Source organism: Bos grunniens, chromosome 22 (assembly GCF_055505025.1).
Source record: "Bos grunniens cultivar Pamir isolate PY7600 chromosome 22, Bosgru_T2T1.0, whole genome shotgun sequence".
NCBI lineage: Eukaryota > Metazoa > Chordata > Mammalia > Artiodactyla > Bovidae > Bos > Bos grunniens.
Genome location: NC_141186.1, coordinates 12,020,555 through 12,046,986, shown reverse-complemented (window position 1 = coordinate 12,046,986; position 26,432 = coordinate 12,020,555). Strand labels below are relative to the sequence as shown.

The following is a 26,432-nucleotide window of genomic DNA, read 5'->3' as shown; positions in this document are numbered from 1 at the left end:
CGCCTTGCACTCTGGCGCCACCTGCGGGTGAACGAGGTGGGGACGCGCCGCAGCTCGGCGTCAGCCTGCTTTTAGCACCGGGGCGACCGACCAATCCCATCCAATGTGCTCCCTGCGCAGACCCGGCCTTATCGCGGCCTGCCTTCCCTTGGAGGACGCCTGACCAGAGGATTCATCCTTAGGCCGGCTTGTTCCTACCTGTCTCTCTGAGAGCCCGGAGCCTGGGACCTCCAAGGTCGTCTCTCTCAGGTACTGGAGCAGCTGTCCACTCATGGTGCTGAGTTAAGGGGCACAGGGAAATGGACCCAGGAACTGAATCCGCCATGTCGGCAGTGAAAGCGAGTCCCAATCCCTAGACCTCCAGGAAATTCCCTAGGCGTTAGTTTTGAAGTACTTTTAAAAATTCAGCACTGTTTTTTACAGTTTGTTGCTGCTGCTGCTAAGTCGCTTCAGTCGCGTCCGACTCTGTGCGATCCCATAGACGGCAGCCCACTAGGCTCCTCTGTCCCTGGGATTCTCCAGGCAAGAACACTGGAGTGGGTTGCCATTTCCTTCTCTGATGCATGAAAGTGAAAAGTGAAAGTGAAGTCGCTCAGTCGTGCCCGACTCTTAGCGACCCCATGGACCGCAGCCTACCAGGCTCCTCTGTCCATGGGATTTTCCAGGCAAGAATACTGGAGTGGGGTGCCATTGCCTTCTCCGGGTTTTACAGTTTACTCATAGTTATATGTATTCTCTGGTTCCCAAACTGCACCCAGGTGCTCTGGGAAGGTGCAGGGAACCCACAGGGGTGCAGCGGGGTATTTTTACTTTTGGAGGGAAAGACAGGGATACTCATCTCAACCTTTGTCAGTCTCTAAGGGCACTGGTAAGTAGTTGACTGTTGACTACTGGGCAGTCAACGGTTCTAACACTGGATTTGCAAAGATCATATCTTTGCAACCCTATGTCATAGTGATCAGCAAATTGCGGTGATTAAGCAGTCATGGTGATAAACAAGTACTGCAGGAAAATTAAAGTGAAAAAATAAGGGCAGCGGTTTTCAGTCTGATTCTAATCTTTGAAGAGTTGTGCAACACTCAATGGGCACATACATCCCCTTAGTGAGTAGTTACGCTTAGTTAAGAAGGAAATGAAATTATTTTCTCTCCCTACTTATGTGCACTAATTTCTTCAAAGAGCTTTTAAGTTCTTAGGGCACAAGTACATATAAAGCCGTTTGGGTCTAACTATTGATACTTAGTAAACAGAACCCTTAACCTGTTCTTTTGGCCAAGAAGCACATGGCAAAACTGAGATTCTGAGGGATGCCATGAAGGGCACAGTGTGTGGGGGCCCCTGATCCACTTGGTTGCTTGTAACAGCTCTATCGTGTTCATTAGTGTACTGACCCCAGGTTTTGCTGCTTGAGCTGCCCCCGAGGGACACTGGGGTGGACTCCAGTTCCCCACTAATGCAAGTAGCACAGGTTGAAACATCCTCATCCATGGTTCTGTGGACCTCTGGGAGGGAATTTTTTTTTGCGGGGGGTGGGTGGGTAATATCCAAGAGTAGGGTTTATATTATGTGTGTATAACTCGTATCATCAGAGTGCTGGATTACTTCTGAGAATCGCTATACTGGTCTACACTCCCACCTGGAATGCCCAAGGGTACCTGAACTTCTCCATCCTATATATAGTACCTGGCATTTATATCCTTTTTGATTTTGCCAGTGTAATAGGTGAGGAGTGGTTTCTCATTATTGCTTTAATTTGCATTTCTCTCATTATTGATGAATTTGAGCTTCTCTTCATATACGCTCACCAGCCATTTAGGATTTCCCATTCCGTGAATCCCCTGCTTATTCCCTTTGCCCATTTTTCAAATTGAGAATTTTTGTCTTTTTTAAAGGATTTGCAGGAGGTTCTTATATTTCAAGATGTAAGTTCCCATTTGGTCTTAGGTCTTGCAAATATCTTCTCCCAATATGTCATTTATCTGCTAACTTTGTCCATCTTGCCCTTCATGGACTGGAAAAATTTAATTTTAATGTAATAAAATCTGTCAAATTGTCTCTGTATTGATTTTGTTTAAGAAGTGTTTCCCCACCTTCAAGCCACAAAGCTACTTTCTGACATTTTCTACAAAGATATTAGCGTACATTTTCTTCTCTTAGCAAGCTCTATGACCAACCTAGACAGCATATTAAAAAGCAGAGACATTACTTTGCCAACAAATGTCTGTCTAGTCAAAGCTACTGGTTTTTCCAGTAGTCATATATGGATGTGAGAGTTGGACTATAAAGAAAGCTGAGCACCAAAGAATTGATGCTTTTGAACTGTGGTGTTGGAGAAGACTCTTGAGAGTCCCTTGGGCTGCAAGGAGATCCAACCAGTCCATCCTAAAGGAGATCAGTCCTGAATATTCATTTGGAGGACTAATGTTGAAGCTGAAACTCCAATACTTTAGCCACCTGATATGAAGAACTCATTGGAAAAGACCCTGATGCTGGGAAAGATTGAAGGCAAGAGGAGAAAAGGACAACAGTGGATGAGATGGCTGGACTACATCATCCACTCAATGGACATGAGTTTGAGCAAGCTCCGGGAGTTGGTGATGGACAGGGAAGCCTGGTGTGCTGCAGTCCATGGGGTCACAAAGAGTCGAACATGACCGAGTGACTGAACTGAGCAAGGTCTTTGACTGAATCAAGTTTTCTTTCAATCTAGGTGTTTGTTAACTGAATGTATTACATCTTGACACACGAGTCAGTGAAAGCTAATCTATCTGAGGGTAAGCACTAGATGTAAGCTTTTCAGAAAGAGAAAAACATTTCATTTAGTAGATATAATAATAAGGACTCATTGTAAAATAGGAAAAGGGAGACAAACATAAATTCAGTTTCTATACTCTGTTCACCAGTGAAACACCCCTGAATTATCTCTTCATTCTTTAAAGTCTGCAGCCACAACATGAATTTTTCTCAAAGTTAACCTCTTTCTTTGAGAAAAACTCTGAAGAAATATGCTTTCTGGATAAAAATGCACTGTTTTTAAATTCCAATGTATTTTATTCTGTTTGTGTAATAATAGCAGACTAGTTGTTTTTATCCAACCTATGTAAAGCTGTATTCGTTAGTACTGATTCTACTGAAACCATTCAGGCATATATACATCCTTCTAAATAAGTAGTTTTAAGAGTGAAAAGTTAGGAGTATACTTGTAGCTTTATATATATAAAGCTATCGGAGAAGGCAATGGCACTCCACTTCAGTACTCTTGCCTGGAAAATCCCATGGACGGAGGAGCCTGGTAGGCTGCAGTCCATGGGATCACTAGGAGTCGGACACGACTGAGCGACTTCACTTTCACTTTTCACTTTCATGCATCAGAGAAGGAAATGGCAATCCACTCCAGTGTTCTTGCTTGGAGAATCCCAGGGACGGTGGAGCCTGGTGGGCTGCCGTCTATGGGGTCGCACAGGGTCGGACACGACTGAAGTGACTTAGCAGCAGCACATATATATATATATACATACACACAAAGTTTTATATGTAGTATATATATACCTATCCCTTCCACTTTTAACACAAAGATAAAATCACTGAATCAAAAGTAATCAGAAATTGGGAAATGAAATAGATAACTCAGGACTTCCCTGGTGATCCAGTGGTTAGGACTTGGCACTTTTCACTGCCATGGCCCTGGGTTGGGGAACTAAGATCCTGCAAGTTGCATGATGTGGCCAAAAAACAAAAGTTAAAAAAAAATCACAGATGGCTAACAAACACATGAAAAGATGCTCAACATCACTCATTATCAGAGAAATGCAAATCAAAACCACTATGAGGTACCATTTCACGCCAGTCAGAATGGCTGCGATCCAAAAGTCTACAAATAATAAATGCTGGAGAGGGTGTGGAGAAAAGGGAACCCTCTTACACTGTTGGTGGGAATGCAAACTAGTACAGCCACTATGGAGAACAGTGTGGAGATTCCTTAAAAAACTGGAAATAGAACTGCCTTATGATCCAGCAATCCCACTGCTGGGCATACACACTGAGGAAACCAGAAGGGAAAGAGACACGTGTACCCCAATGTTCATCGCAGCACTGTTTATAATAGCCAGGACATGGAAGCAACCTAGATGTCCATCAGCAGATGAATGGATAAGAAAGCAGTGGTACATATACACAATGGAGTATTACTCAGCCATTAAAAAGAATACATTTGAATCAGTTCTAATGAGGTGGATGAAACTGGAGCCTATTATACAGAGTGAAATAAGCCAGAAGGAAAAACATAAATACAGTATACTAACGCATATATATGGAATTTAGAAAGATGGTAACAATAACCCGGTGTACGAGACAGCAAAAGAGACACTGATATGTATAGAACAGTCTTATGGACTCTGTGGGAGAGGGAGAGGGTGGGAAGATTTGGGAGAATGGCATTGAAACATGTAAAATATCATGTAAGAAACGAGTTGCCAGTCCAGGTTCGATGCACGATACTGGATGCTTGGGGCTAGTGCACTGGGACGACCCAGAGGGATGGTATGGGGAGGGAGGAGGGAGGAGGGTTCAGGATGGGGAACACATGTATACCTGTGGCAGATTCATTTTGATATTTGGCAAAACTAATACAATTATGTAAAGTTTAAAAATAAAATAAAATTAGAAAAAAAAATCAATTATAATTCAGATTCACTAATTTAGGGCTTCCCTGGTGGCTCAGATGATAAAGAATCTGCCTGCAATGTGGGATACCTGGGTTTGACCCCCGGGTTGGGAAGATAGCCTGGAGAAGGGAACAGCTACCCACTCCAGTATTCTGGCCTGGAGAATTCCATGGACAGAGGAGCCTAGCATGCTACAGTCCATGAGGTCGCAAAGAGTTGGACACGACTAAGTGACTTTCACATTCAATAATTTATTATACCTGTCTGAAATCTTACAGATTTCATCTTGAGATATGTCAGAAATTAAATAATTCTTCTTTCTGTTCTATCTCAAAAGTAGTACAAAATTTTTGTAAGATCAGTGGGACACTGTTATGAGTGAAAAGAAATGTTTTGAACTATAGCCCTTAGCAGGGCAAACGTCATACAGATTTGTTTATCCAAGTCTGAGGGTGAGGGGTGGGTCCTGCCTCTAGTTAAATAAGTAACTCAAACAGCTGAGATTCAGATTTTTTTAAAGCTGATCTCAGCTATTAAAAAGAATGCATTTTAATCAGTTCTAATGAGGTGGATGAAACTGGAGCCTATTATACAGAGTGAAGTCAGAAGAAAAACACCAAAACAGTATATTAATACATATATATGGAATTTAGAAAGATGGTAACATATATATTACTCCTTGGAAGAAAAGTTATGACCAACCTAGATAGCATATTGAAAAGCAGAGACATTGCTTTGCCAACAAATGTCCATCTAGTCAAGGCTGTGGTTTTTCCTGTGGTCATGTATAGATGTGGGAGTTGGACTGTGAAGAAAGCTGAGCACCGAAGAATTGATGCTTTTGAACTGTGGTGTTGGAGAAGACTCTTGAGAGTCCCTTGGACTGCAAGGAGATCCAACCAGTCCATCCTAAAGGAGACCAGTCCTGGGTGTTCATTGAAAGGAATGATGCTAAGGCTGAAACTCCAGTACTTTGGCCACTTCATGTGAAGAATTGACTCATTGGGAAAGATTCTGATGCTGGGAGGGATTGGGGGCAGGAGGAGAAGGGGACGACAGAGGATGAGATGGCTGGATGGCATCACTGACTCAATGGACATGAGTCTGAGTGAACTCCAGGAGTTGGTGATAGACAGGGAGGCCTCGCGTGCTGCAATTCATGGGGTCTCAAAGAGACACGATTGAGCAACTGAACTGAACTTAACTGAACTATGATCCTATATGAGAGACAGCAAAAGAGACACAGATGTAAATAACAGACTTTTGGACTCTGTGGGAGAAGGCAAGGTTGGGATGATTTGAGAGAATAGCATTGAAACATGAATTATCATATGTGAAATAGATGGCCGGTCCAGGTTCAATGCATGAGACAGGGTGCTCAGGGCAGGTGCACTGGGATGATCCTGAGGGATGGGATGGGGAGGGAGGTGGGAGGGGGTTCAGGATGGGGAACACATGTATATCCAGGGCCGATTCATGTCAATGTATGGCAAAAACCACCACAATATTGTAAAGTAATTAGCCTCCAATTAAAATAAATTTAAATAAATAAATAAAGCTGATTTTATGTTTACATCTGGAGAAAAGTTTGATGGACTTTGATGTTCCATCAGATTCTAAAGAGCTTTGAGGAGAAAAGCTCCTGCTCTTTCTGTCTTTGTACTCACCTCAGAAGCGAATTTGATTTAGGAAAACTAAACGTTGGTGTTCTTCTCTTGCATTTTCCTGGTTTTACTGCTTTTATCCCTTGGAATCTCAATTTCTCCTATTCCAGGAGTGTTTAAAGCAGATAATTAAACCCTGTAGTTTTGTATACATGAAAGGAAGGTCTGGAAATATATACTTCAAGTTTTTTTTTTTTAATGAGTTTCTTTTCTCTCAAAGACAGACTTAAATATTGATTCGGCTGCACTGGGTCTTCGTTGCAGCATGCAAACTTTTACTTGTGGCATGTGGGATCTAGTTCCCTGACCAGGGATCAAACTGGGCTCCCTGCACTGGGAGCACAGAGTTTTAGCCACTTTCCATTAGGGAAGCCCCTCTAAATGATTAACAATTATCTGTTGGAGTGGGATTTAGAAACTGGTGGTTAGGGAGTGACTTCTGCTTTTGAATTTCCTCTGTACTGTTGAGCTTTTAACTTTTAGACTAAAAGAATAAAGAAAAAGAAAACAAGCAACAAAATAGCAGTAACGGGTTGGATCTCAGGCTGCTTAGTGCTTTTAACTTATGCTCTTAAATAATTACTGAGTCAAAGAGGAAGTCAAAATACAACATACTGTTTAGAACCCAGGAAAAGGAAAACATCCTTTTCAGAACTTTGGGGATACACATACTCAAAACACATTCTTGAATGCTTTCATTAAGGAGTGAAAAGAGCAACTAAGCCCCTGCACCTGAACTACTGAGCCAGCATTCTAGAGCCCATGAGACCACGTGTTGCAACTACTAAAGCCCGCCCACTCTAGAACCTGTGCTCTGGAGCAAGAGAAAACTCCTCCATGAGAAGCTCCTTCACCGCAACTAGAGGAGCTCCAGGCTGCTACAACTAGAGAAAGCCCGAGTAGCAACGAAGACCCAACACAGCCAAAAATAATTAAAAACATTTTTAAAGAGTGAAAAGAAATTAACGAACGTCATATAGGGAGCAGAAGGGCTTCCATGGTAGCTCAGATGGTAAAGAATCCGCCTGCAATGAATGCAGGAGACTCTGGTTCAATTCCTGGGTGGGGAAGATCCTCTGGAGAAGGGATAGGCTACCCACTTCAGTATTCTTGGGCTTCCCTGGTGGCTCAGCTGGTAAAGAATCTGCCTTCAATGAGGGAGACCTGAATTCCATCCCTGGGTTGGAAAGGCCCCCTGGAGGAGGGCATGGCAACCCACTCCAGTATTTTTGCCTGGAGAATCCCCAAGGACAGAGAAGCCAGGCAGGCTACAGTCCACGGGGTGGCAAAGACTCGGACATGCCTGAGCGACTAAGCACAGTACAGATACATAGTGAGCAGAGTTGTGTATTCCCCAAATGTGCGTTCAGGTTCTAATTCCCAGTACCTGTGAATGTGACCTTATTTGGATATAAGGTCTTTGCAGATGTAATCAAATGTAAATGATTTTGTACTGGGTGGGCCCTAATCCAGTGACTGGTATCCCCATAGGAAAAGAGAAATTTAGACACACACACAGATACACACTCAAGGACTGCTGGCAACTACCCAAAGCTAGAAGAGGCACAGAAAGATTCTTTCCTAGATTCTCCAAAGAGAACACTCAGTTCAGTTCAGCCACTCAGTCATGTCTGACTCTTTGCAACCCCATGGACTGTAATATGCCAGGCTTCCCTGTCCATCACTAACTCCCGGAGCTTACGCAAACTCATGTCCATTGAGTCGGTGATGCCATCCAACCATCTCATCCTCTGTTGTCCCCTTCTCCTCCTACCTTCAATCATTCCCAGCATCAGGGTCTTTTCCAATGAGTCAGTTTTTCACATCAGGTGACCACAGTGCCCCACCATAATCTTAATTTTTGGATTGTAGCCTCTAGAACTGTCAAAAAGTAAATCTCCATTTTTAAACCACCCACTTGGTGGTACTTTTTTCAGCAGCCCCAGAAAACTAATACACTCCATAAATCAGGGGCTCTGAAAGATACATAGCCTTTTGATGAACTTCCCTATATGTATAAAGAAATGCCTGAATTTTACATAACTGCTGAAGTCCCTGTTAAACTGCCCACTTCTCTAAACATTATGTCATGGACAGCTTTTCATGTCCACAAATATAGAGCTTTAATAAATTGTATTAACTATATAATCTGAACAGTAGCATCTCTTACTAATGACTTAAAATTTGTTTTAAAAAAAAGATTGGGACTTTCCTGGCAGTCCAGTGGTTAGAATTCCACTCTTCACCGATCGGGACATGGGTTCAGTCTTTGGTTGGGGAACTAAGATCCCGTAAGCTTCACGCCCCCGCCCCCCTGCCCAAAAAAAAAAACTGAAATTAAAAAAAAAATTTATCACACAGGGTCCTCATTCTTCGTTGCAGCAGGGGGGATCTTTAGTTGCATGTGGGAACTCCCAGTTGCAGCATGTGGGATCTAGTTTCCTAACCAGGGATCAAACCTGGGCCCCCTCCCTTGGGAGCATGGAATCTTAGCCACCAGATCACCAGGGAAATCCCCTCAAATTGTACTTTCCCCAAATTGTATATTTTTAATATAACAAAGCTGCAGTGAACATCCTCGTGTACACCTATCTTTGTATCTCCTCCTTTGGGTAAGTCAGGGGAGGATTCCTGAGTCAAAGGGTAGACAGAGTCAAAACATCAATATTTGAGCATCTTACCAAACTCCCCTCCAGAAATGCTGCACAACGCACCCTTCTAACTGCAGTCAGGTGAGCACCCTGCTCTCTGCTCCTTCATTACTCTGCCTTCTGCTAATCTCTCTTTTCTAACATCCTCACTGATACCACACAATCACATACCACATACCACACAATCTATTTAGAGTACTCAATCAATGGTTTCGAATGTGTTCACAGAATTGTTCAACCATTGCCACAACCAATTTTAGGACACTTTCATAAGCCCCCAAAGAAATCCCATTGTTCATTCTTTCCCATTATCCCCAAACACTGGCAACCACTAATCTACTTAGCCTATTTAGGATATTTAAATTAAATAGAATCATACAACCTCTGTGGCCTCTTGTGACTGGTTTACTATACTCTGCATACTTTGTCAAGACTCATTCACACTGTAGTGAAGCTGAGCCTCCTAAAACAGAGTTCCCTTACCTGGTTTATGATTAACCTCTCTATCTAAACCATTATTCCTTTTCTTGTCCCCTCTGACCTTGATCCTGTGCTCACTGAACACTAATCATCTAGAGGTATCCAATGACTAAGACAGCTACTGTTGATAACATGGAAACAACATCTATGTATTAAAATTGCTGTTGTAGACATCAAATATACAAACTCAAGTTACATCTCCAGGGCAAGATGAGCTCACAGGACCCTGAGAGGTGGAAACTGGAAAACTCATAACTCCTTGAAACTATGATTTTTAAAACATCACAGAAATGATACAGGACAATGACTAATCTCAGCTTCCTTGTTCTTCCCTTTTAAAAACACCTCCAACTCAAAGTTGGAATGGATCTGAAACATGTCCCCCACTCCCTTTCTTGGTACTCTGCGATAAACCATGACTGTGCTGCCACATCTAGTGTCAGAGTTTGGCCTCTTACACTGCAGACACAGGAGCCCTTTGCTGAGCAACAGTAGTGCATATAAGTACTTCATTTCTTTTTTGGGCCAGAAAACGTTCTACTGTATGCATGTATCACCCTACAGCCACCAGGGTGACCCTTGTGGAAGGCAAAACTGACTCTGCATCCACTGCCTAAAAGCTGGCAGAAGCCCCTCACTGCCCTCAGGATAAAGACACAGCCTGACCTCGGCCTACGGGCGTGCCCACATCTCAGCTCCAATGACCCACATTTCAAGCCCTCAACAGCCTTATCTGGCTAGTGGCTAGACTATGGCCTGTTAAAATATACAATGCCAAACTCTAGGTAATATTAGCCATTGATTAGATAAACAAACAGGCTTCCCTAATGGCATCTGGTCCCATCACTTCATGGGAAATAGATGGGGGAACAGTGGAAACAGTGTCAGACTTTATTTTTGGGGGGCTTCAAAACCACTGCAGATGGTGACTGCAGCCATGAAATTAAGAGATGCTTACTCCTTGGAAGAAAAGTTATGACCAACCTAGATAGCATATTCAAAAGCAGAGACATTACTTTGCCAACAAAGGTTCGTCTAGTCAAGGCAATGGTTTTTCCAGTGGTCAAGTATAGATGTGAGAGTTGGACTGTGAAGAAAGCTGAGCACTGAAGAATTGATGCTTTTGAACTGTGGTGTTGGAGAAGACTCTTGAGAGTCCCTTGGACTGCAAGGAGATCCAACCAGTCCATTCTAAAGGAGATCAGCCCTGGGTGTTCTTTGGAAGGACTGATGCTAAAGCTGAAACTCCAGTACTTTGGCCACCTCGTGCGAAGAGTTGACTCACTGGAAGGGACTCTGATGCTGGGAGGGACTGGGGGCAGGAGGAAGAGGGGACGACAGAGGATGAGATGGCTGGATGGCATCACCGACTCGATGGATGTGAGTTTGAGTGAACTCCGGGAGTTGGTGATGGACAGGGAGGCCTGGCGTGCTGCGATTCATGGGGTCGCAAACAGTCGGACATGACTGAGTGACTGAACTGAACTGAACTGAATGGTTCAGAGGTAGAGAATCTGCCTGCAATGAGGGAGACACGGATTCGATCCCTGGGTTGGGAAGATTCCCTGGAGAAGGAAACAGCAATGCACTGCAGTATTCTTGCCTGGGAAATCTTATCACACAGAGGAGCCTACTGGGCTACAATCCATGGGGTCGCAAAAGAGTCAGACACTACTTAACAACTAAACAACAGATAAGCAAACTAGGTCCTATCTGCAAGTGATCGACAAATCCTGGCCGCCTAAGGAATATCTAAGTGAGGTAGGGGTGTTCTAGATCTTCTGCCAGTCACATCTGTGGCCACCAGCTCTTTCGACTCTGCCCCATCAGTTTTCTCTGTCTGGACCCATGTCTTCCTCCTGTTCCCTGCAGCACTGGCTGAATCCTTCCAGCAAAGTAATGTGAGATGACGCGTTTAAACAGAGCTAATGTGTGGGCCATCACAGTTCACAGACAAGCCTCTCCCAGAAGGAGCAAGGGAGGCCTTTTAAAATATCCTGTCGTCCTGTAAGCAGAAACTTCAAGAGATCTTTTTTCCTGGGCCTTTCAAATCCCTCTTTGGAGGCAATCCTGGGAAACGGGGTAAAGAACAGAGAAATCAGAAAATGATACCTTTATACATTTAGAATGGATAAACAGCTAGGTCCTAGTGTATAGCACAGGAAGCTGCATCCAACATCCTGGGATAAACCATAATGGAGAAAAACATTAAAAAAAAAAAAAGAATGTGTATATGTTTATAACTGAGTTACTTTGCTCTACAGCAGAAATTAGCACCACATTGTACATAAATCAACTATACTTCAGTTAAAAAAAAAAAGAAAATGGTATTTAAGATGGAGTCCTGGACACTAGCTTCTTACTGTCCTCAAGTTTGGATGCCCTGCTGCCCTGCACTCCAGCCCCTGCCCAGGGGCTGAGGTTCCATGAAAACACTCTTTCCTTCCTTCCCACAGAATCTCTGGGGAGTTAGCACCTCTCTGCAAACTGATAATGATCTTCCAAATAAACTCCTCTCCTGGGGAGGAGAGAGAGTAGAGCCCAGCTAACTGCTAAGTCACTTCAGTCGTGTCCAACTCTGTGCGACCCCATAGACGGCAGCCCACTAGGCTCCTCCGTTCCTGGGATTCTCCAGGCAAGAACACTGGAGTGGGTTGCCATTTCCTTCTCCAAAGCATGAAAGTGAAAAGTGAAAGTGAAGTTGCTCAGTCGTATCTGACTCTCAGCGACTCCATGAACTGCAGCCTACCAGTCTCCTCTGTCCATGGGATTTTCCAGGCAAGAGTACTGGAGTGGTGTGCCATTGCCTTCTCCAAGTAGAGCCCAGGGCCTGACCCAAATGTTTCTAGGTCTGACCAGTGGATAAGAAATTCTGGGCCCTGCCTGAAAGAGCCCATACACTGACTGGGAAGGCAGACTCACCTCCAGGGCAGCCGGGACTGTGAGCTGGGGTTTGAGGATTATCCTAAGGGTGGTGGAGGTCAGAGGTGAGTTGGGATGGAATCATCAAGGAAGACACAGCCCTCCCCTCTCCACAGGATGAGAGTGAGATAGGTAATCCCCAAGAGGAGTTTGGGAAAAGCAAAGGAAAGATGGCATGAGAAAGCCTTGTGCCATGGCACAAAAGGGAGACCTTCTCATTATTCCTTTACATTCCACCCCTCCCTTGACAGGTGCGCACACAGGGGTGGGCCTGTGGAATTTGTCCCCAGCCTACACCCGCAGCAGGAAGCCCAGCCACACTAGTGGACACCTGAGCTGAAGGATGTGAGCAGCGTGGAGGTGAGTGCTGCCCTTCCCAGTCCTGGCCCCCACAGACGCGACCCACCCCCACACCCCAATCAGATGACTTCTCGCTGTCCCCAGAGGCCAGCGGAGACATCAAGGACCACTCTCCTCCAGGCTTGGGCCCCTGGGTCCTCTGGACACAGTGAATTTTGACCTAGTCATCTCAAGTGAAACACGGTACTTTTATTGGAATGAATCACACGCTAGCTCCCTGAGAGGTGGGAGGGCTGGCCTTGGAGCAGGACTGACCCTGCCCCCCAAGTCAAAATAGGCCTAGAATTCACAGCCCCATATCCAGCCGCTCAGCTCCCACCCGAGGGCATACAGGGCCTGGTGCTCAGTCCTCCTCCTTGTCTACTGTCTCTTCTTTAGATTGCAAAGACGGGCTGGAGAGGCCATCATGGTCTATGCTTGTCAACCTGGCGTTGAGAATGGTGTTCTTGGCCGCTTCCTCCGTCACATCGTCACTCAACATGTCCTCATTCGAGAGTTCCTCGCTTATGCTCCTGGAGAAACCATTGGAGAAAAAGTCTGAGCTGCATCCTTTTAGGAGCTGAGAAAACAGGCCAGGCCTGGCTCTGTATTCCTGAGAGGCGGGGCTTTCCCATGCCTTGGTGGGTCCCCAGCCAAGCTTCTGTGTGAGCCTAGGAGGGGTCCTCGCCTCTAGAATCAGGCCTGTTGCATCTCCCAACCCTGGTCAAACCCTTTGCTCTTCTGCATCTTTGGGATGCCGTTTACCATCTTCATCACTGGCATTTACTGGGCACTTGCCTTGTGCCACTGTGCCGACCACTCTACTATTTATTTATTTAATTTTGTTTTTTGGCCTCACCACACGGCTTGCAGGATTTTAGTTCCCCGACCAGGGATGGAAGCCCAGGTCCTTGGCAGTGAGATCACAGAGTCCTAACTACTGGAATGGCAGGGAATTCCTGCCAACCCCTTCATTTGGCTTTAACCTTCCCAATTCCTATGAGAGAGGAAGGCTAGGGTCTATGTCTTCACCTCTCTATGCCTCAGTTTCCTTACCTGTAAAATGAGGGATAGTGACAGGACCTGCCTGTCACTACTGCACGTGGTGACTGTTAGGACACAGGTGGAAAGGCATGCAATGAGAACAGGCCCTGACACATGGGAAATGCTCCATGCATGTTATCATCCCATGTTGCAGATACTGAATCTCAGAGGTAGTAGGTCACCTCCCTGTGCACATGCTGGCGAGTGTGAGCAGGGATAGAGCTCCAGGCTCCCTGGCTCCGGAGCCTGTGCTTTTAGTTACCATGCTGTCCCTCTGCTGCATGCCAGTCCCCCTCTCTACAACGGACCAAACGCCTATTCATCCTTCAAAGCCCTACTCAAATATCCCTTTTTCTGGGAAGCCTGCCCCAAATCCCTAAAGTAAAGCTCCTCCCTCCTGGGGTTCCTATAGGTCCTGTATATTCCTGTGTCAGAGTCCATTGGTGAAAACTGTTTGCATATCTGTCTCCCTCGCTCAAGCCTGGGAACCTCTTACCTCTGACAGCCCGGCTCTGGTACCATGCCTAGCTCAGGGGCTGTCAATGAGAGTTTGAACAAGGAGACAAGGGAAGTAGACCGATGGTGGGGAGGAGGACTGAGGAAGCCAGTGGCAGAGGCCCCTGTGCTATGAGCAGAGGGCACTGGAAGACATCAGGTAGCCTCTGCCCCTCCCTGTTGCTCAGGTCCAGGGAGAGAGTTGTGGGCTCTGCTGGCCTAAATCCTAGGAGGAGTGTTTCTACCAATCCTGACAAGCCTTCTCCAGGGGCACTTAAGAGACCAGAGACCAAAGAGTCCATAAAGCAGTTGGGTGGAGCCCATTTCCCAAGCGGGGTCCTGGGCTACTGGGGCCAGGAGGCCAGAGTCATCAATCAAGACTGGGTCCCTTTGGTGGCTTCCCGGGCTGCCTACTGGTTAAGAATCCACACGACCACTGCAGGGTGTGTAGGTTCAATGCCTGGTCAGAGAACTAAGACCATCCATGCTGTGTGGTGGTATGGGCAAAAAAAAATCATAATAAAAGACTGGGTCCTTTTTGAGGAACTGGGAGTTCAGAAAGGATTGGAGAAATACTCAGAAAGCTGATTCCAAGCCAGTCCTCTGTGCCCTGGGAGGGGAGGAAGCCCAGAGCATCGCCACGGGCATCACCCGTGTAGACAGGCATCAGGGGATGAGGAAAGAAGAAGGTCTGCCCCACGCTGGGTCAGGAGAGCCAGACAGGATGGGAGCTGGCAGAGGCTGGGCTGGACCAAGGCAGGTTGCAGCACCCAGGAGAGCGAGGGAGTCTGTGTGACTACAGAGTAGCCTTGGTATCACAGGCCTCCTGGCAGCAGGGCAGGGATGGATAGTGTCTGACATGCTCTCATGGCCAGCAGCTTGGAAACCAGGCCCTGTTCTGGCCAGAGCCCAGAAGCCACGCACACTCACCTTGTATGTGGGGCAATGTGCTCCAGGGTATCAGGCAGGGGCTGATCTTGCGTTTCTGGCATACTGGAGCAGTAGAACAAAGCCACGAGGGCCGAGAGGCAGCAGAGAATGATGGCTAAGATGGCAATGTTCTGGCTGACGAGTGTCAAAGAAGAGATGCCTCCAACTGCCCAGACCAGAGACACTAGACCCAGACCTGTTGCCCTGGAAGGGGAGGTGAGAGTTCATTTGGAGGCTTTTGGGGCCCAGCGACTGGACTGGGTGGGAAAAGCAGCTTCCCAAAATCCCACACCCTCATCTCTACCCTGTCCAACTCACTGTGCAACCTTGGAGAATTTAGTTCCTTGTTATTGCAAGGTAGGTAGTAATTTTTTATGGAGCCAGGAGTAGGAGAATTATAAGGCTCATACACCATAGTGTGGGTGTGTGAGGGTGGCTGGGGAGGGGGATACTATAGCCATCATCAAGGGTTCCTCTGGAGAAGGGCCTGAACCTCAGAGTGGCCCAGACACAGTTTAGGCAGTCAGTGCCAGTCAGGGACTGGAGTCAGACAGCCTAGGTCCAAACCCCATGTTTGCCATCTGCTATGTCTGACCTTGAGCCAGTGCCCTTACCGCTCTGATTTCATGTCTGAATTAGGGTTGATGATGGTGTTAGGGGGATATTTAGGGTGAGAGCTAAATGGAGTAACCCATGTAAATTGCTGAGCAGAGTGCCTGTCACCAGGTGAATGCCCAGTCTCAGCTGCTGTTATTCATTCTATTATTGCCCACCCCCGACCATGCCCCGCCCCCACCATCACCCTCCAGGCCCCTACCTGAGGACAGTGGGGAGGAGTTCAGAAGTGTAGATGTAGAACATGGTGATGGAGGCGGCCAGGTTGAACTCTCCAAGCAGGGTTATCAAGACCAGAAGGGATTTCAACTCTGTGGCCAGACAATGCAGCTGCCTGAGTCTGTGGCCACCCTTCCCTCGGGGCAGCCTGGGGAGGCCTGCCCACTGGCCCTCCCTCAATCCCCCTCAGAAGGCATCTGGACAGTCCACCCCCCACCACCTGGTCAGCTGGCCAGCAGACTCAGAGAAGGGTCAGTCTGCTAGAGGGAATAAGTACATGAGCAGGCAGAGCTGGTCAGTAGAGTGGGGCCCATGTGGGCTCTCGGCCAGCACCCACTGTGTGGACTCCGCTCCTGCATCCCTGCCTCCAGGCTCTCTGTGATCCTGCACATGTTCACCAAGGCCCAGCTTCCCCCGCCCCACCGCCTGCTCCTTCTGGAGCATCCATTCAGCCCCAGCCCGGCACCTTGTGTGCCTGGCTGCCTGCTCAGGGCTCTCCCCACTTCCCCTTCATTCTCTGCCAGGTAGAGAGGGGTAAGGGGGCATTTAGTCCCCGGGGCCTGAATGGCTAGACATTCCAGGATGCCCAACTCTGGGGAGCCAGATTATACACTGGAAGAGGCAGAAATGATTTCAGGAAAGCCCATTCCTCAGGTCTAGGGGAGTTGAACCCAGGCTCACTGACCTGGAGCCAGGAGTTCCAGCTCCTCCCCTACCAGCCTCTGCGGGACCCTGCCCTAGGCCTCCTCCCCGTGCCCAGCTCCGGGTCTGGCTTCACTTGGCTCCAGGACGAAACTGGAGACCTAGTTTTATTTACTGGGGATTTTCCTCCTAGTCTGTCTAGTTTCAGACAGTTCTGCTTAAGTCATTATAGACCCACATTTTAAAAAAACCACTGAACAATAGAAACTGAATAATGGCTTTGTTTCTTCTGTTTTGTTTTAGCCAGTCAACACTGCCAACAGCAGGAGAGGGAGAAAAAGGGTCCAGGTCAAGACACACAAAATTGCAGTCCCCAGGGAGAGTGAGGGAACGCCATGAGGCAGATCCTGGACACAGCCTCCCTGACCCTGGCCCCAGAGGCTGAGGGGGCTCCTGTGGTACCCATTCTGATCAGGTGAATGAATGCTGACATCTTAATGTCCACATCTCAGCCCTGCCACATTCTGCCAGCCTGGTGACCTGGAGCATATGCATTGTTCTAGGACTCTGCAATTTTGAAAATACTGAGAGTCCGCCCTCCCATTTCCTTCCCTGGTTCTGAACTGACAGGGCACGGGGCATGGGGCCCCCCTGGGAATGAGTGGCCTCCATGCAAGAATTGTTCCTGAGAGTTTGGCCCAGTGTTATGCTCAGTCTTCAGTGGGCAGTTGAGCTTTTCCTGGTGAGGCTACAGATGACACAGGGCTGGGGTGGCAGTTGAAGACTACTTCTACTGCCTCTGTTCGCATTTAATTATTGATGTGGGTAGGACTCGAGGGGAAGAAGGCTGCCCGCTCTCCTGCCCAAGGACGATTCCTCTGAACAGCACCTCTTCCCCTCCCAGGACCCTGGGACCTTCCAGTGCCCTGTCCTGGGAGGCCCCTCTTCACCCATTCTAGAGAATGGTTCCCTTCTCAGGAAGTGCTAGGGCCACTATAGGGCTGGCGGGCTGTGGATGCAACAGGCTGACCCCCAGGGTGTTGTGTTGCCTGGATAGGGGCAGGAGGCACGAGGAAGGGATTCGAGGAAGCTAGAAGGTTGGGGGGTGCCACCAGGGAGGCGGAAAGGGGGTTGTGGAGGCTGTACCTGATGGGAGCGTAAGGCTAAGGAAGCACATGATGGCACCTTGGAACAAAGTCACAATCAGTGTTCGTCTCCTCTTCAACTGCTCGATGAGAAAGATGCAGCAGAGCCGGGCGGGCACCTCCATCATGCCAGGAATCACTTGTGTGAGGTAGATGTCCACACCCAATTCCTTTATCTTGAGGCCCAGCATGTAATAATTGCAACCGACGGCAAACCTGGAATTCGTTACCGGAAGAGAGAGACACTCCGAAAAAGACACACGGAAAGCCAGGGCCAGGAATAAAGACAGGCAGAGGAGAGCATGGCAGGGTGGCCATGGAGGACAGGAACAAACACAGAGATCTGGGTTCTGCGGGCTGCACCAGGGTTCTCAGGCCTTGCTCCCCCACCGGCCCCCCAACATCTATTCTCTCCCTGGATCCCTGAACTGCAAGCCCGTTTGCAGTCCCCGCCGCCAGCCCTGGGTACTCACCATATGCTGCACATCACCAAGGTCAACTTGCGGAGGTCCTTGTTGCTATAGAAGTCCAGGATAGAGGCCGAAGCCACCTTCTTTCCAGGCAGTTGCAACTACAGGACAAGCAGGACCGGCCACAGCAGGGCCAAGACCCCAGCTTGCTCCCCGCCAGCGGGACTCACGAGGTCCCCTGCCCTCTGCCTCCCAGGGCCAGCCTGGCCTCTGGCTTTTCCCTGGCAGGGTTCCATTTTGCCATCACTCTTTTCCTCAAGCAGTGGGCTGGGGACACCCTCTGGGCCGAGGTCCCACGTAGCCCTCCTGCCCGGGCCCCGACTCCAGGCCAGAGGTCTCTTACCTTATCCAGCAGACTTAAAGGAATGGTCTTTTTGTTCACACCAGCTGCATAGCACAACACTTGCTTGGCCTCCTCCAGCTTCCCTTTCATTATCAGCCACCGTGGGGACTCTGGAAGAATCCTGCATGGCCCATCCCTCTCTTACCCATCACTCCAAGATGGCCCCATCCCAGCCTCAGCCATGGCCATTCTGTTCCAGCATGAGGTGACTCAGATGTTGGAGGCTTTGAAGGTGATCATCATCTTTGGACTCCCATACCCACTCCTGCCCAAGCCATTCTACAGTATCCACCACTGCTCAGTGACACCCCGGCCACTGGCTGCTTCTGCACCACAGCTTCTGTCCCCCTCAGCCACCTCTAACAGCTATTTTCTATCTTAGGGGTTGTCCACACCTGCCCAGACATACTGAGGCCTCTTCCCTCTGCATCCACATCCTCTGTTAGAGCCTCGTTCTCGTAGCTGGGGATTCTCCTGTTTCCTATCTCCTAATAGCCTGGAGAGTATGGGAGACAGGACCCCAGTTTTGACTGCAGGGCCCAGCGCCTGCCTGGGTGAATGGAGGTCTCTACTCCGGCCCACTTCCTTCTGGTTACATCTCCCGTTGCCTTTGACCTCAAAATAACCCTAGGTCCTTGGTTCTTCCTAATCCTTCCAAGTTGAAGAACCTATACATTTTAACATTTAAAGCACTTCTTAAGTGTCCTTATTTTATCAGTCTGTTAATCCTCTGCCCAACCCAGATCTAGTATGACTATTCCCAATGTATTCTCAGCCTCAGGGCCTAGTGGCTTGCCCAAACTCTCAGAGGCGGAGCTAGTATGAACCTCAGTCCCCTGGAAAGGCACTCTCAACAAAACCTTGCCATCAGCCCCTGCTGATTTCTTGTAACTGTCCCTCTTCCTGCCCCAACCTGGACTCTGCAGCTGGCCACTGTACACACACACCCAGGACTCTAGAGACAACTTCATCCCCTCTACCTGCCCCTGCTCCTGTTCCCTACCCCCTGCAGCCCCCCAAGGGGCCAGCAACCAGTCACCCTGTTATCCTCCTCCATTCTAAGGCTACAAAACTGTCCTCAAGTCATTAAACTGGGATGTCTCCAAAAAGATGGGAGATTGACCACATGCCTACTAAAATAGAGGAGTGAGGAGCTTCCCTGGTGGTCCAGTGGCTAAAATTCCATGCTCCCAATGCTCGAGTTTGAACCCTCATACGGGAACTAGTCGCTCAGTCATGTCCAAATCTTTATGAGCCCATGGACTGTAGCCCACCAGGCTCCTCTGTACCAGGGATTCTCCAGGCAAGAATACCAGAGTGGTTGCCCTTTCCTTCTCCAGGGGATCTTCTGGACCCAGGGGTCAAGCCTGATCCCCCAAGCTGCAACTAAGAGTTTGCATGCCACAAGGAAAATGGAAGATCCCGTATGCTGCAACTAAGACCTGGCACAATCAAATAAATTAATAATAAATAAATTTTTTTTTAAAAAAAGGAGTGAAAAAAGATACCAACCCTCAAGTAGGAGAGATGGGAAGAAAGATTTGGCAAGTACATGAAGCCCAGAAGTGGATGAAGTGGACCGACTGGGCAGGCAAGGCCCGTGCCGCACAGCTGGAGAGGTCAGAGAACCTTGCTCCTGGCTTCAGAGGACCCTGGAGACCCCAGTCCTCAGATGTGGAATAGTTGGCACTGAAAGCATAGGAGAGGCTGAAACTGAGGAGGACCCTGTGAGGATCCTGGGTTGGAAACCTTTCTGTGTCCCCCGTTTCTTGTTTGTAGGGAACAGACTCCAACCTCCATGAGTGTCCCTGAATGCCAATGGACTAATCAGGGAAGGGAGGGGATGCAGAAACAAGGAAGGAGCAGCCAAGAAACAGCAGTGCAGATTTGGGGCAGGGTCCTGGCTCAGCCTCAAGGGATACACAGAACAATATCTTCTGAGTTCTTTATGAAGCCCCCAATAAATGGAAGCTGTCGGCACTCTTCATTCCAAAGAAGACATTTGGAATGACATTCCAAAGACATTCCAAAGACAAAGAAGACATTCCAAAGAAGGCCCAATTAAAGGAACCAGAGAAGCTCATCAAAAGATTACTTGAGGACTTCCTTGGTGGTCCTGTGGCTAAGACTCTGTACTCCCAATGCAGGGGGCTGGGTTTGACTCCTGGTCAGGGATCCCACGTGCCATAACTAAAAAGATCCCATGTGCTGCAACAGATTTGGCACAGCCAAATACATAAAACAAACAAACATATATATATATATATATATTTTTTTTTTTTTAATATTACCTGAAACCAGATTAGAGGAGTATAGGTCCTGCACATACCCTAATCTTATCAGCAACTCCGCCCTTGAACCATTACTATAAAACTCCTCATTGAATCCTCTGGGGTTGGGACACAGTTTCTGGGGCAGGAGCCTGCTTGTCCCCTCTTTTGTCTGGCAAAGCAATAAGGCTTATTCTTTTCTGTTTCACTCAAAACTGTGTCTCTAAGATTTGATTTGCCATTGGTGCACAGAGGCTGAGTTTTCAGCATCAAGGGTGAGGAAGAAGGGAAATGAAATGAAAAAATGAAATCAGAGAAAAAAGGAAGAATCGAATATAACATGGAACTTTTTTACCTGAAATTTCAGCTGAATTCCTAAAGCTGTTAAGAATGTCTGATAACCTCACCTTTGAAAGACAGGTATTACCACCTTCAGGACAGCATTTATTATTAAAAAAAAAAAACAAAAAACCACCACGGCCCAGTGGCCATCTTCCTTTGCCAACTAGAAAGGCTAGAAATTTCCTGTTCGTGGAAGTGAGAGTCTTGAATCTCTTTCCCTCCCCATGTTGCCCATCTACTCATGAAAGACACAGTCTTCAAGTCATCTACTCAAGCCTGATGAAAAGCACAGTCTTGGAGAAAGGGAGTCTGTCCTTACATTCTGTGGCAAGATGATCCTTGCTTCACCCAGAACTGCCAAACCCTTAACACGGTGATTCCAGTTTTCTCCCTCTCTGCCTTCTCTTTTGTTCCTCTCCTTTTGCCACCTGGATGACTCTATTTTTTCAGGGCCTCCTCACTCCTCAATCTCCTCTGGCTCCACAGAAGCCACCTCAAGGTCACCAAGACCAACAGATGCTTCTCACCTTTCTTGCCTTCAACTCTGACCATTCCCTAATCCTTAAACTCTTGCCTTTCAACATTTTTTTCTTCTGGTTTTCTGACCACCTCTCTGACATCTCTTTGAGGATCTCCTCTGATGGCATAAATGCTGGGGTTCCAGAGGGTCTGCCTTGTCTCTTTCTCCTCTCATATACTTTCTCCCAGGGAAAATCCCATGCACTCCAACCCTTCACGGACTCCCCACCTTCCTAGTCTCCAGCCCATCAGACCCATCCTTGTGGCATGTCCTATATTTGTTTACTCACCAGATATAGCAGATGAGGGGGAATATAGGTGTTCCCCCCAACAGAAACAGCAGCCGCCAGTGGGGAAGGCTGTAGGCAAGTCCTGTCAGGAAAACGACTCCCATGGCGAAAAAGCAGTGTCCCAGGATGAAGGCGTAGGCCCGGTACATGCCCATTAGCCACTCGGTGACTATGCAAAGGACAAAATCGTAATCAGCTCAGGTTCACAAGGCTGCCCTCACACCCAGGCTTCTGAGATGCCCCAGCTCTGCTCAGGGACTGGCGTTCTCCTGCCTGCTTGGGATCTGGGTCCAGAGACAGCACTTCAAAGCCACAGAGAGTGCCTAAGTGTCCCCAGGGCACACTGCAGGCCCTCGCCCGAGCTCCCAACCACAGAGGTGGCCTCCACTTTGTCCTCATCCTGGAAGTTCCCTCTAAACACCTCCTGCCTGACCACACACCTATCACTGAGAAGGCCTGGTCCTGGGCACAGGACTTCACATGTGGCCTGACACATGCAAGGCGTCACTGTCCTTGTCTTTACTCTTAGTGCATCAGTGCTTTGGCCACTTAGAGCTCAGCCTCTGTGGAGGACCCAGTTCCCTCTGGCTGGGACTCTGGAAATTTCCCAGTGGGAAGCGGGAGCGGAGTTCCCCCGCAGGTTTCACACAAGGCCATGGCAGCAATAAATGTATGGGTGCGTGGGAGTTTTGCATCACGGGTTGGGGGTGGGGGGCAGAAATCCCAGCTCTTTCACATAACTACCGTGTGACCCTGAGCAAGTTGGTTAACTTCCCAAGGTTCAAATATCTTCCTCAGCTAAAGGAATAGCAGAATAGTCCCTGCTGAATAGACAGTTGCCAGGATGAAAGGAGTCAGTACGTGCTTACTAGCGACCTGGGCTTTCTTAAGAGTTGAATAGGCATAAGCCATGTAGGTGAAGCAGGGAGTGTGAAGGGGCAGGGAATGTGCGGGGTACCAGGGGGATGATGGTGCAAGGGCAATGTGGGCACAGATTTTCTGGCATCCCTCAGCCTCCACTGGCTGCCAGGTTGGGCCATAACCCTAACTGTCCGGTGGGTTCCCAGCAGGTGCGCGCCAGCTCCACCCGCTTCCCAGCGCCCCGCCCCCAGCGCCCTGCCTCACGCCTCACGTAAAGCCGAGCTGCTGATGGCGTAGCCCACCACGGCCTGGGACACACAAAAGCGGAAGAATATATACTGGTTAAAGCTGCTGACAAAGGCTGTCCCGAAGCCGAAGATCATCAGCTCCAGCAGCGACAGCAGGATGGTGGGGTAGCGGCCCAACCTGCAGGAGTGGAAGGGCGCTTGCGCCGAGACCGTGGATCTCTGCGGGTGGCCCCACTCCGCACTCAGGACCAGATCCTGAGCCGTCCACCCGCCTCTGGAGTGCCCCTTCCCTTGCCTCCCTTAAATTGAGATTCATTGGCTCTGAATGGCCACGAAGAAGAGGGAGGGATGTCCCAGGGCCCAGAGGAAACTCCAAAAGACTTACTTGTCAGTTATGAACCCGAAGAAGAAAGCCCCCGTCAAGAGCCCAGCCAAGAACATGGTATGCACGATTTCCTTGTTTGGTTCCCCGCCACACACCAAGTCAAACTGGGGGTTATATGCAGGGATTGGCCACAGGCCTCCACCCAGGGCCTTCTAGGTCCAGAGACTGAGCCTCCACCCAGGGTGGGCTTTTAGGCAAAAGGGGCCAGGGGCAATGGCAGGTAACTTGTGTGCAGCAGGCCTCAGCTGCGTTACCTCTGCATCCCACCTACATCTAGCAGACTCGAGGAACTAGGGCTGGAGAGAGAGACTGGAGACACAGGCCAAGAAAGGGGATAGATGGACAGGTGACTGAGCGAAGGCCAGAATCACCAAAGACTCTTTCCCAAATACAGATGCTAGGCTCCAGGCTAGAGAATCAGATTGGGCAGACCTATGCTGTGAAAGGGCCAGGTTAACAGCTTAGGCTGAGAAACTGTTAAGAGGTACCAGATCAAAGCTGTTCTTTCCCCAATTCTCTAACTTTTGTGATTTTTGAAGGCAGAGCCACAACTCCAGAAGCAATTTCCTGGACAGATGGCAAACACCACCACCTGCCCATACTCCCCAGCCTACTCTAGCTTCCTGGCTAAGATTGGTAAGCCTAGGGCTGGGCAGAAAGAATCCTGTTTCTGCCCTGGCCAAATGCTTCACCTTCGTGGGTCTCAGTTTTCCCCCCACTGTTCAGTGAGGGTGAAGGCACATCTCTGGGGCCCTGGGGTAGCTTCAGACAACTCAGGACAAGGCATACCTCATTTATCAGCGACCGCCTCTTCATTTCAGGATAGATCCACCCATTTTGACATGAGTCTGTGTGATTGAGGCCAAATTGGATGATAGAATGCAGATCCCATTCCACAGGCACGTACATGAGGCAAGTCAGGAAACTGCCATTGGGTGCACGGGGCAGGGTCAGATTCATCTGCTCAGCCTCTGTCAAGTTGCTGTCTACTGCCAGTATCCAGCTGGTGTTGCAATAGGGCTTTTGGGGTGTGAACAAAAAGATATCAGCAAACATGAAGAAGGAGGCCAAGAAGTTGGGAATAAAGTTAAGGGCCACCAGCCTCCGCTGGAATGTGCCAAACTCCCCCACCACATCCATAATGTTGGTTAATTTATCATCCTGGGCATCTATGGCCCTCAATCTCTGTAATAGCATATCCAGAGAACAGGAACGGGGGCTTTCTGCTCCGTCATGTTGGTGGAGGTTCCTGGGATGAGGATGGGATTTGAACTCTATCTTGAGGCTGTTTTCCTTTGCCATCTCTGCAAAGAAAGGATGCAGCTCAGTCTTCACTGACACCACTTTTCAGAACATCAGAGGCCAGTGTGGGAGCCACTGGCCAGAAAGTGGCCTCTCTGGCTTGAAAACAGTTTAGATCCCAATCTCAATGGCCTCTGTAGTTCCCTCCTCTGTTTCGGAAATTTCTTAATTTGTCCCCCATTGTCCCACCCGTTGGTGACATGTAGAACACTTAAGATTTTTTAATGTGTTAGAAAATGCTCTGTTATCATGAATAGCTAAGTCCTGAGGAGCTCCCCTGAAACTTACCCACAGTAGAAACTTTGTTTATACACGTACACACACACACACACACACACACACAAGCTGAGGCACAGCCAGTCTTGCAAAAGAAAGGAGAGGTCTCCGGGGATCATTGCTTAAAAAAATTTTTTTTTGGCTTAGAAGTGGCCATGAACTGAGGCCAAGGTGGGTGGCAAGAAGCCTTGGCTGCAGAGGTGGGGAGCCAGGAATGGTGCCATGGGGTGCCAAAATGGTAGGGTATTGGACAGCAGTAGCATGCCGAGCTGGAAAGACACGCAAAGTGGAGGAGTGAGGTAGCAAAACTGACTGTAAGGATATTACCTTGGAACAGCAACAAGGGAGTGGGGGGACCTAAGCTTAAAACTCTGTTTTGAGCAGAAACCCTCAGCAGAGCTGAAGAGATCTTGGGTTGGGGTACCACTTGGCTATCAGCAAAAGTAGATGCAAGTCTGCTCGGAAGGAAAGTTTCTCCAAACTAAGCTGGCAAGGTTCTCACAGATTAAGATGAAGCCAAGGACTCGAAACAAATATTATCAAATTCTTGAGAAGTTAAGTCATTCTGAGAGTAGGAGGTGGAAGTTACAATTATGGAGACGGACTTACAATCAGAGGCAAATAGCAGATACTTTGGAGTGAAGACACAACTTGTAAAGTTAAAAACTATGGAATAACAAGTTGTTGTTCAAATAAACACCCTAAAGGGAAGATTAAATAGATGCAACACAAAATGAATGAGACAATAGAAGAGGACTTCCCTGGTGGTACAGTGGTTAAGAATCTGCCTGTCAATGCAGGGGACACAGGTTCAATCCCTGGTCTGGGAAGACTGCACATGCCGTGGAGAAACTAAACCTGTGCACAATTATTGAGCCTGTGCTCTAGAGCCTGTGCTCTGCAGCAAGAGAAGCCACAACAAGGAGAAACCCATGCACCGCAACTAGAGAGTATTCCCGCTCTTCATAACTAGAGATGCCTGTGCAGCAATGAAGACCCAGCGCAACCAAAAAAGTAAATTAAAAAAAAGAAGAAGAAGATAGAAGATTTAACATGCATCCAGTTGCAGGCTCAGTGGGAGAAAGAGAGAGTTGATATTTAAGGAGATAAAAGCAATCATTTTCTAAAAGTTGAAAAACACAAATCCTTAGACTCAGGAAACAGCATATCCCACTCAGGATAAATAAAAGAGAAATCCACTGTAACACAGCTGCAGAACACCAGTGACAAAGAAAAGATCTTCAAAAACATCTAGAGAGAAGATAGCTCAGTTCAGTCACTCAGTTGTGTCCTACTCTTTGCGACCCCATGGACTG

General features: G+C 48.0%; 1 protein-coding gene and 1 long non-coding RNA gene across 2 annotated transcripts; one reads left to right on the top strand and one right to left on the bottom strand.

Annotated features, from left to right (window-relative positions):
- Nucleotides 1-13: 13 nt before the first annotated feature.
- LOC147348040 (uncharacterized) lies at nucleotides 14-14,186 on the top strand. The gene is made up of 3 exons (XR_015150915.1): nucleotides 14-249; nucleotides 12,633-12,741; nucleotides 13,120-14,186. It is a non-coding gene; the product is annotated as an uncharacterized LOC147348040 (long non-coding RNA).
- On the bottom strand, nucleotides 12,913-24,873 carry SLC22A14 (solute carrier family 22 member 14). The gene is made up of 10 exons (XM_086365938.1): nucleotides 24,328-24,873; nucleotides 23,539-23,642; nucleotides 23,177-23,331; nucleotides 22,045-22,213; nucleotides 18,624-18,744; nucleotides 18,284-18,381; nucleotides 17,812-18,026; nucleotides 16,007-16,115; nucleotides 15,190-15,393; nucleotides 12,913-13,253 (listed from the first exon to the last, which is right to left on the bottom strand). The coding sequence occupies exons 1-10, from the start codon at nucleotides 24,838-24,840 to the stop codon at nucleotides 13,085-13,087; spliced, it is 1,857 nt and encodes a 618-aa protein (XP_086222064.1). The 5' UTR covers nucleotides 24,841-24,873; the 3' UTR covers nucleotides 12,913-13,084.
- Between the last annotated feature and the right edge of the window lie 1,559 nt (nucleotides 24,874-26,432).

What these genes read in the sequence shown, in the direction of transcription:
- SLC22A14 (XM_086365938.1), bottom strand. Translation starts at nt 24,840, where the DNA reads ATGGCAAAGGAAAACAGCCTCAAGATAGAGTTCAAATCCCATCCTCAT. An exon ending in TTCGGGTTCATAACTGACAA is followed by an intron (nt 23,332 to 23,538) that starts GTAAGTCTTTTG and finishes CCACTCCTGCAG; the next exon opens with GTTGGGCCGCTACCCCACCA. An exon ending in CTTTAAGTCTGCTGGATAAG is followed by an intron (nt 18,382 to 18,623) that starts GTAAGAGACCTC and finishes CTTGTCCTGTAG; the next exon opens with TTGCAACTGCCTGGAAAGAA.